The sequence below is a fragment of the Ovis canadensis genome, chromosome 3 (genome assembly GCF_042477335.2).
Source record: "Ovis canadensis isolate MfBH-ARS-UI-01 breed Bighorn chromosome 3, ARS-UI_OviCan_v2, whole genome shotgun sequence".
In the NCBI taxonomy this organism is placed as follows: domain Eukaryota; kingdom Metazoa; phylum Chordata; class Mammalia; order Artiodactyla; family Bovidae; genus Ovis; species Ovis canadensis.
This window is the reverse complement of record NC_091247.1, coordinates 749,176-759,284: the sequence shown is the minus strand read 5'-3', so window position 1 is coordinate 759,284 and position 10,109 is coordinate 749,176. Positions and strand designations below refer to the sequence as shown.

The window sequence follows — 10,109 nt, the reverse complement described above, 5'->3', positions numbered from 1 at the left end:
CCAGGTGGCATTTCTCCTGGGCCTGACATTCCAAGAGGAAAAGACAAGCCTTCAAGAGCTGGATTGTGAATGGCCTGGCTCCACACAGGCAGCCAGTCCAGCCGGGAGCCGCTCCCGTTCTTGTCACCTCTTGGCAGTTTTCTCTGCTAGTGGGACCCCAAGTGAGTGGTCAGCTTGCCATGGCCTTTCTGCAGGCCCTAGTAGGTTCGGGAACTTGCCAGTCTAATCAAGCAGTGAGGCTCCCTGCCCTGCGCTTCTGTCCACCCCCAGCCCTTGGCCCTTCAGGAAAGCCTTCAGACCCGACAGCTATAGTGCCCCCGCTCCCAGACCTGTAGGATTCCAGCCCCTAGAAAGCTTGCCTGGTGTCCCGCCTCCCACCACAGCTCTCGCTGACCTGCTTCTGGGGGGCAGGGGGAGCCCCAGAGACCAGGGGTACGCACAGGGCAGACCCTCGCCCAGCCAAAGCATGGCTGGGAGGGGAAACGGCAATGAGGGCCACGGGGGGGGAGGAGCCTGGGCCACGCCACGCGGTGTGGGGCGTTATTCAGGGCCACCTCCCTGGGCACACACGCCCACGACGGTCCTCCACCCGACCCCAGGTGGGCGGCCTCCGCCATGCTGCCTCAATGTAGCCTCACGGACCGCACCTCAACACGCCCTCTCCCCAGCCCAGGGCCGCGCAGGAAAGTAGAGGCAGCTCAGTCGGCGTCATTTATTGAGTCTGTCATCAGAGGCAGGGAGGCGTGCCGATCATCAGAAACAGTGGCTGATGTGGGGGTGCGGGTGGGGAGATCCAAGTCCCACCGGCCTCCACCCGGACACCCCTCCCCACAGGCAGTGCCTGCAGACCAGGGTCGGGAGTCCCGGGTGCCCCAGGCTTGGGCCCTGAGCACCAGCCTGCTCGTGAGGCCCCAGGCAGGGCGAGCAGGACATGGGTGGGCAGAGCCTGGCAGGCCGGAGGGCACGCAACTCCTGGGCACCGGGGGCTCAGCGTTGGCCGTGCTGGTCGGGGGGTGGGAGGTCAGAAGTAAAGGGCTGGCTCGCTTCGGAAGTCTGAGAGGTCGTTCTGACTGGCGGGGGTGAGCTGAGAGAGGGGTGTGGAGGCAGTCAAAGGCACGTCCAGGTGTTAGAGCCCCCATCTTGCCCACCTTCCCTGGGCGCCCATCCACCACCTGTCCCTGCTCACCATGACCTCCTTGGACGGGGCCTCCTCCGCACTCGGAGCCCGCTCCAGCACCTGCTCCGGCCACTTGCTGAAAGCCACGGAGTGCTTCGGCGTGTAGCTGGACAAGCCTGCAGGCCGAATGGGTGGACGTGTGGCTGCAGTCCCACGGCCTGGGCCGCCCCATCCCATCCTGCCTGCCCGCCCTGACGGGCACTCACCGGAGCTGCCGTCTGGCAGCCGTGGGCTCTCAGGCCCCACGCTGCTCACGAACGTGGCCCGGGGCAGGAACAGCATGAGGGGCTTCTCCGCGGCACCATCAGGGCCGTAAGCCTCCGCGTCCTCCGCTGCGTCCTCCTCCTCCTCCTCTGCCGCCTCCGCCTCCTGCAGGGAGCTTTCAGGGGGGTACTCAAACGTGGTCTGCAGGCTCTCATCGTTGAAGGAGATCTTCATCTGGGGGCAGGTGGCGCGTCAGCGAAGGCCCTGCTGCGGGCCTTGGGGGTCCTCTAGCTGGACGGAGCTGGGTGCAGGGGGCCCCCAGGGTGCAGTGGGGATATCAGACCAGAGCAGGAGCCCAGCACTCCATCGGCCTCACGGTGGGGGCCGCCCCTCATCAGAGAAGACCCTGCACCTGGACCCTCAGGCCGCGGTGTCTGCCTGTAGCCTGGGCCCCGCCCTTCCCTTCCTGCCCCCTCCCACCCCAGGGTCCCCTCACTCCTAGTGACCATCGGTCCTAAGGCCCAGACCCCAGCCAGCACCAGGAGCCCTAAGGAGCCCTAAGGCAGGGGGTCTCCAGATCCCTCCAAGGCGGTCCCCAGGGTCGCAGGTCTGCCTCCCGAGGGAGCCAGGGCACCAGCTACATCTCTCAGCCTGACACTCGCCAGCAGGAACAGGTCCAGCTGAGGCCACACCCGGGAGCCCACCTCTGTGCTTCCAGCAAGCTCCTCCTGTCAGCTGGGGCCTTCCTCCAGGCCTGCGTTCACAGCCCAGCTTGCCAGGCACCGGGATGATCCTACCCGCCCTGCTCAGCACAGACCACCACGGCTGGGCCAGGGCCTGGCACGCCCACAACCAGGCCCCCAAGGGCCCACATGAGCTCAGGCAGCCGCTCTGCGCCAGGCCCAGGAAGGGGCACCGGGTGCTGTCACCATTCTGCAGAGCGAGGCGGCCGGAAGCTGTGCTGGGTGGGGCCAGTGGCCCTCTTCTCTCACTCAGCCTGCCCACACGGTCTTCACCTGCCCTGTCCGCTCGACAGGCCCCAGGAGTCTATGCTGGGGAAAGTCCTCTGCTTTCGGCCCACAGGCCTCAGAGCCCAGACCGTGCTGCGGGTGGGGAGGGCCTGTAGGATCCGGACCCTCCCTCTCGGGGCCCAGGGCCAGGCCCCCACCGCCTGCTCACGGGCTCGGCCGGCCAGGCAGGGTGGTAATGAATACGGGAGCCGCCTGCCCGCAGCAGATGTGAGCAGCCCTACAGGAGCTCGAAATATTAAACTCCAGGGCACAGGACACCACAGCCAGCTCAAGTTCCTCCTCCTCCCCTGGAAGGAGCCGAAGAGGCAGCCAGGCCCCCGGGGGGAAGAACCTTGGGCCTGGGGACAGCGGAGGGTGGGGGAGAGTCTCAGAAGAGCTGGGCTCGCGGTCCCGGGCAGCAGAGGGCCCGGCCTTGGGGGACATGCCCAGGGCTGCCCAGGAGCAGCCGGCACTGCCCTGCTGAGCCAGGGTCCTGCCACCTCCCATGGGCACACACAGCTGTGGGCAGCCTTGCCTGCCTCTGCCCGGCCCGCAGGCACAGACAAGCGGTCAGGGAGATGGGCATACCATCACCAGGGCCAGGCAAAAGCGGGATCGAGGTGCTCGTCCCGAGACAGAACTCCATCCCTGGGGATGGAGTCAACTGGCCACCCCCCATCCACCGCCCCGGGAACTGGCCCTCTGAGACCTGGGGCCAAAGACCCCAGGAGGAGCCCAAGGCAGGAAGGGGCTTCTGGCACAGGGGTCGCCCAGCCCAGGCCCGCAGGGAGCGTGCCCCTGGATACACAGCGCTGTCCCGAGGACCCCAGGCCCTCTGCGCCCATCCCCCGCCGCTGGGGACAGGGACGGGCTCGCTGCCAGGGCCCGGCGGATTAGCACACTCTCATTAGTCCGCGTGACCAGCTGCAAGCAGGACACCAAGGGGGCTGGGCGCAAACAGGCCCTGAGCCTGGCACGGCCTGGCCAGGCAGCGGCCGGACGGGAGGGGTGGGCCCACAGGCCTGCCTCAGCCAGCTGGGGCACGCAGCAGGTCACGTCCCACCTCCCTTCAGTCCCCAGGCTCCATGTGAGCTCAGGTCTGTGGGTCACAGGACGCCCTGTGACTTGTGAGCTGGTGGGACCTGTCTCCAGACCTGAGGAGAACAGAAGGAGCAGGGGCTGCAGCCAGAGGCACCTGCACGAGCCTGGTCAGCTGACCGGTGGGGACTTTGCCCCGGGTCGCCAGCGGGTGGGTCCTGGCTCCGCCCAGTTCACCCTCACCGCAGCCCGTCCGCCATGCCCAGCTGGTTACTGGAGAGTGTCCACCCTGCACTCTGGGCTGGGAGCTGGGCTCCAGCAGTCCCAGCCGGGGGTGAGCACCCACCCCACTCCGTACCCCTGCACCCACCGTCTCCCACTCAGCCCAAGCTCCAGGGGGCCACAGGACCACCCCACAAGGCCCCAGAGGAGTTCCCACGACGGCTCAGGTGGGATGCCCCGAGTCAAGGGCAGCCCCACCCCTACCTACCCCTCTCCCTGCCATCAGTGGGGAAGCTGAGAGGAGGGACCGGACCTGCTCCAGCGGTCCCGGGCTCTAGAAAGACCCGAGGACCAGAGGGGTGGGTGGTCGGGGGCTTGGGCATGGAGGCTCAAGCCCTGTGGGCATCGTGCTGGGCTGGGTGGGTGATGGGCAGGTGAGGAGGGCAGAGGGGAGGGGAGGAGCCGCCAGACGGGCACCTCCCAGGGGAGAGGCCCACAGTGCGAACCCAGAGAGCCTAGGGCTGGGGCAGGGCGAGAGGGGCGTGGCCGCCCCCTCCCCTAGCAGCCAGGGAGAGGAAGGGTATCTGTGCTTCTGCCCAGAAATAACTAACTGGGGGCCGTGTGCGCCCCCCGGGCACGGCTCCAGGGTGCACGGCTGGCTGGGCGCCCACGCCCACGTGAGGAGCTGCGCCTCCCTGTCCCTCGGAAGAGGCGGCGGTCTAGCCCCCACCCCGCCCAGGAGGCCCCCGATGTCCTGCTGGCCTCCAGACCCCCACATCCCTGGACCGTGGGGTGGGAGGGGACAGGGAGGGTGATGAAGCCCCAGGCTGGCTGGAGTGGGCACAGGGGCCGCGGGACCACAGCGGGCGGCCACGGCCGGAGTGGCCCGGGTCACTGTGAAGGGCTGGGCGGCCCCACGCCTCCGTCCCACCCAACGGGCGTTCCGCTCTTCCTGGAAAGGGCAGCTGGTGCTCGCCCAGGCATAAACCACTCCCAGCAGCTCGTGCTGCTATGGCAGGGCCCTAGCCAGGCTGCTCACCATCCATCTGGACCCCCTACCCCTGAGGCTGGCACCAGGACAAGGACCAGGCTGGTCCAAGGGCCAGGCCAGGCCAGGGCCTTCTTCCTCTCGAAACTTCCTCGCGTCCTTCTCACCCCCACTCAGCCACTGGCGACCCCCACAGCCCTGCCCCGGCTTTGGGCTGCAGCCCTTCAGGCCCAGGAGACAGCAGAAGGCTCCCAGCGTGACGGCCGTGGGGCCATGGGGCTGGGATGGGGGCTCAGCAGAGAGCTCCGTGGCCTCCAGTGCCCTCAGGCCCACCCTCCGCATGGCAGGGTGGGAGCTACCGCCTCCACCACCTGAGGCCAGCAGGGGAAAGGAGCCTCCAGCAGCAGTTGGGGCCAAGGGTCAGGACGCAGGAGCAGATGAGGGAGAGAAGGACGCGAATGAGGTGAGGCGAGGCCAGGCGGGCAGGACGGGGCAGGGGCGGGGGCGCCGGAAGCGCCGCGGGGGAGAGGCGCGGCCTGACCGGGCAGATGGAGCGGCAGGAGACGGTGACGCAGGGAGTGAGGCAGTGCCAAGGCCGACCCCGAGGCAGGAAGGCCAAAGGAAGCAGACGGGCGAGGTGCCACGTCTAATCAGACAACGCCAGCAGCACGGCGGGCGAGGGGGCTCCATGACGCCAGCATGCCACCGCCCCCACGGCCCCAACCTCGGAGGCGAAGGGCAGAGGCAGCCTCAGGACGGGCAGAGGAGGAAAGTGCATCTCTCCACAGCACCTGCTGATCACAGCCCTGCGGGGCTGGCCTTGGAATCCGCCCCGGGGTAACACCCTGCTGCTGAGATGACCTGGAAGAATCTGAGGAACGCCTTCTTGTGCCCAGAGGGTGTCAGGCCTCCCCAGAGAGGGCAGCCTTTTCCTCACTCCCCAGCAGCTCAGCCCAGGCTCAGACCAGCCTGTCAACCCTCACTCAAAGCCAAGTCCTGCTAAGCGTGAAGCCGGTATGCTCTCTGGGGAGCTGAGCAGGACTCCCACCCCATCCAAATCAAAGGGCTTCCTGCCCCTTCCCACTTCCACCCTGGCCCCTGCTAGGCCACTCCTCAAACCTAGGGCCCACCTGGGACAGGACTGCCCAGCCAACTCCAGAGAGCGCCACGAGAGTCAACAAGAAGACACGGCCCTGGCTGGACCCACAGTCCCCACCAGCCTCTCAATGTACAGAGCCCCTGGGTCCCCAGCATCCCACTGGAACCCGTGCCAGGGACTCCCCCAGCCCAGACTCTCCTGGAGCGTGCACAGCCACCGGCCCCCTCTGGTCCACGTAGACGCCATCCCGCACCCAGCCCAGGTGTCCTAAGAACAGGCCACATGCTACACCCACAGATCTGTGACCTGCCACCTCTCCCCCTCCCTGCTGGGGACCCTGCTCCCCGCCACTCACCTTCTTTCTTGAGGAGCCAGCCTTGGTGAGACAGGACTTCTGCAGGGCCAGATAGCCACCGATCACCTCGATCTCGTGCACGGTGGGGTAGCGCTTCTTCGGCGAGGTCCCCACGGCAGCAGGGGGCTCTGAAACTCTGCCTGGCTCCTCTTCCTCGGCCTCCCTTGGCCTGGCCACGCCATTGGCCTGCACAGCCCCTGGCTTCCTCTTAGGCACCACTGTGAAGGTGTTGCCACCCCGACGCTGGAGCTCTGACAAGTGCCCAGGCCTGGTCGGATGTGGGTGGTACTGGGGAGGCGCGCCAGCCCCGGAGCAGGGCAGTTTGGCTTCTTGGGGAACCTCGTCCTCCGAGTCCACCTCATCAATGAAAGTGATGGGCAGCCCTGGCCGCCCAGGCTCCCTGCCACTGTTGGCCAAGCCAGGAGTCTGGAAGCCCTGGGCAGGCTCAGCTTCAGCGGCGGCCCGTGGAGACGGCGGTGGTGAGGGCGGCCTCTGCCACCTGATGGCAGGGTCCACAAGGGCAGTGGCGGGTGCGGGGCTGCCCCCCTCCTCGATCCTGGAGGGGCTCCTCCCCGCTGAAAACACATCATCCACTCCAGGCACCTGCTGGGCTTCAGGCTCTGGGTGCTGGGAGGCCCAGCCAACTTCTTCCTCTGGAGGCGCCATGGACCGCCTCCCTTCCCCAGGAGGAGCCCCAGAGGTCTTGCGCTTGGGGATGACTACGAAAGAGTTTCGAGAGTTCACTCGAAGGCTGGCCAGAGCCCGGGCCTGGAAATCCCCAGCAGGGATCCTGCCCATGTCTGGCTTGGGGGCTGGCCGGATCTCGAAGGAGTCATTGGCGCTGGCGGCCGCGGAGACCCGCTGGCGCTGGCTGGGAGTGGCACTGGAAGGGCTGAGCGTGGGCAGGGCCGGAGCCGCGGCTGGAGTGGCACTGGGGGTCCCCTGGCTGGGGGACTGGTGGGCGGGGGCCTCCCCCGACTCCACCTTTGGCTTCCACTCGCCTGGCCCAGGCACGGAGCCCTCAAAGCCCTTGGCAGAGCCGGCCCGGGACTCCGGGGCCGCGGGCCCGTTGGGGAGTGGGCGAGCGCCCGCGCTATGGCGCAGGCCCCGCGGGTGGACAGTGAACGAGTTGCTGCTGGTCTTGTGCAGGAAGTCGCTGCGCCGGGGCCTGGGGCCAAGGCCTGAGCCGCAGCGCTCCGGGTCGGACTGGAAGCAGGCGGCGCGCTCGCCCACGCGCGGAACGGCCGGGCCCGGAGAGGGCGGTGGCGTGGGGCGGACGCGCTCCGGGCTCCCGCGGCGGCGCGGCGCGGCCGGCGGGTCGAACTTCTGGAGCAGGCGGCTGACGCGGCCGGGCGGCGGCGATGCCTCGTACACAAGCACCTCCGCGGCTCGGATGCGGGCGGTCCCGCCAGGACCGAGGCCCGGGCTGGGCGCGGGCGCGGGCGGAAAGCCGGGCGCCGACTCGATGATGAGGATGTTGTCGGCTCGGATGGTGCGCACTCCGGGCACGCAGCAGTACAGCTCCAGCAGCTGCTCCGCGGGCCGCGCTCCGGGCCCCGCCACGCCCGCGCCCCCGCCGCGCCGCGCCCCGTGCCGCCGCTCCGACTCGAGCCGCATGAACGGGTTTTCGCGCAGCGGGCCCAGGCTCTCGGCCAGCACCAGCGGCTCGGTAGCCGGCCCCGCGGTCTCCGTCGCGCCCGCCCCAGCGACCAGCGCCGCGCCCCCGCCCAAAGCCGCCAGCTTAGCCCGCTTTCGCTCGAGGATCTCTCGCTTCCAGGCAGGCATCGCGGCGCGGGGCGCTGGGCCCGGCCGCCCCAAGCCGGCCATGCTGCAGAGTGGCCGCCGGAGCCAGCGCGCGCCGGGCACTGCGGCCGCCGCCCGCCGCCGGCCTTCGCGCAGCGGCCCCACCCCCGGGCCGCCGCCCATTGGGGGAGAGGCCCGTTCAGGCCCGCCCCAGCCCCGCGGCCCCACCTATGGCAGGGAGGGTGGCCGACCACGCTGATTGGAGCGCGTTCTCCCCGACCCCGCCCTCCCGCCGACCTCAGTGGACAGCGCCCAGCACCGGAGTGGGTCCCTATTGGGGAGGCCCCCTGGGACACGCCCACGACGCCTCACGCCCCTCAAGGGAGGCCCACACTTCCGCCTTTGCTCCCTAGGCCGGCCGCGCTCGGAAGGCGGAGCCAGGAGGGGGCGGGTTCTGCCCCTCAGGCAGGCCGGACCCCCGGCCCCGCGTCGCGGGTGACCCTGGCTGCGCTTGGTCTGTCCGCCTGTTATCCCGCGGAAAGCGGGGTGGAAGAAGGGCCAACCCAGGACTGGAAGGCTGTCTCGCTCCCGTGAGCGGTGCGCCGGTTGTACGCCAGCCTCCCTCTTCCTGGCCCAGGTGCCTATGGGTCCAAGGACTGCCCACCTGCGGTCCTGGCCTCCTGCGGGACTTAGTGGAGACAGCAACGGCTGGGGCCCCACCCAGTGCTGAGTAACCGGTTTCTCAGGAATCTCTGATTTTTGCTGGCCCCTAGAATCCACTATTGTTGCCCAGACAAGTAGTGGAAACTATCCACCCTTGGTCATCCACAGCCCACCAAACACGGATGGGAGTGTGGAAGCCCATAACGCACACAAGCAGGCCCACAGCAGTCCATAGCACACAGGGCAGTAATAGCCGGGGCACATTCCATTCACCTGATAAACCGCCCAGTCCCAACACTGACTTTGAGGGCACACCTGCTCCGTGTACTTGCTATGAGGAAGTTCACTGCCCCGGGAGGGCTGCACAAAGTTCACTACATTCTTTCAGGCCTGCTGGAGCCAAGGAGAGAAGGACAAATTGGGGGCAAGGGCAAGGACAACTGTCACCTGCCTTTCCAGCACCTGCCTACAGTCAGCAGATGTTCACAAATGACACTCCTGCCTCCCACTACACTCACTTTTCAGAGACAAGGCTCCAAGAGCACCTGGGCCTCTGCAAAGACCGGCGCAGGTTTCAGCCCCAGGGCCTTTCTCCACTTCTGTGTCCCGTGGCAGTCTGCAGCTATCACTACAATAACTGTACTTGTAACAGCCCAGTCTATCCAGCTGGAGAAAAGAAACTGGATTTCAGCCTTCCAGAGCTCAAGTGTTCCTTCAGGACTCTCCTCAAATCACCTTCCTGAAAGGAAGCTGAACATTCTTGCACTCATCCCTTGTAGGCCGACAGGATCACCTGATCCCGAACTACCAGAATCCAACAGGCCAGCGACAGAACACACGGACTAAAAGCAACATTAAAAGGAAACCCACCCCCAATGGTCAGCTTGCATCTGGTTTTGACACAGGTTATGCCGATGCTGGGTAGGAGATGTTTCTGTAGCTGTGGCACAAACTAGACCAGCCTCCGACTCAAGCATCTCAGCGGCTCAGGCCGTGCAGCAGCCATCCTAGGAAAAGGGTCCTGAAGCTGTTTCACTAGAACAAGAGTCCAGAAAACATGTTCTGTAAAGGGCGAGACAGGGAATAATTTAGTCCAGTGGTTCTTACTAGGAACAGCTTTGTCCCCCAGGAGATGTGGCAATGTCTGGAGACACTGGGCTGTCACAAGTGAGGGGTGCTCCTGGCATCTGGTAAGTGGGGGTCAGGGGTGCCACTGAACACTCTATGATGCCCAGGACAGCCTCTCCCTGCACGCACACAAACAAAAGTGATCTGACCCAAAGGCCAACCGTGCCCAGATCACAAGCCCCGTACACTGCAGGCCACACTCACTCTCTGCCATGGTGTCTTCACAACCCTTTGAAAATGTAAGTTATTTTTAGCTGAGGGGCAGTACAAACACAGGCCCCGTGTCATAGCCTGCTGACTCCTGCTCTGCAGTTCAGTGAGGCCTACAAGGCCTCTGATGGCACACGCCTGTTAGCCCCCAAAGTGGGCCCACCCCCAGGGTGTCTTCACCCTGGCTCCCAGGCAGGGAGCAGGGATGCTCCGAGGGAACTACGCTGCCATCCAACCAGAAGGCTCGAGCCAACTTCCAGCCCTCTCTCACC

At 66.7% G+C, this 10,109-nt stretch overlaps 1 protein-coding gene across 2 annotated transcripts; it reads right to left on the bottom strand.

Annotated features, from left to right (window-relative positions):
• Positions 1-698: 698 nt before the first annotated feature.
• TPRN (taperin) lies at positions 699-9,632 on the bottom strand. Of its 2 annotated transcripts, none has more exons than XR_011255018.1 (4): positions 6,094-9,632; positions 1,384-1,682; positions 1,187-1,293; positions 699-1,084 (listed from the first exon to the last, which is right to left on the bottom strand). XR_011255018.1 is itself a non-coding variant. In XM_069579628.1 (4 exons), exons 1-4 carry the CDS (start codon positions 8,017-8,019, stop codon positions 1,022-1,024), a joined length of 2,328 nt encoding a protein of 775 aa, XP_069435729.1. In that variant the 5' UTR covers positions 8,020-9,632; the 3' UTR covers positions 699-1,021. The 2 variants fall into 2 exon arrangements, 1 of the variants encoding a protein (XP_069435729.1); XM_069579628.1 differs by having other exon boundaries at positions 1,384-1,615.
• Positions 9,633-10,109: the final 477 nt, after the last annotated feature.

Excerpts from the sequence above, each read along its gene's own strand:
- TPRN (XM_069579628.1), bottom strand. The coding sequence starts at position 8,019 with ATGGGCGGCGGCCCGGGGGTGGGGCCGCTGCGCGAAGGCCGGCGGCGG. Across the intron at positions 1,294-1,383 it reads GCTGCCAGACGGCAGCTCCG|GCTTGTCCAGCTACACGCCG; the intron begins GTGAGTGCCCGT and ends TTCGGCCTGCAG. Across the intron at positions 1,085-1,186 it reads CCCCGTCCAAGGAGGTCATG|CTCACCCCCGCCAGTCAGAA; the intron begins GTGAGCAGGGAC and ends CCCCTCTCTCAG.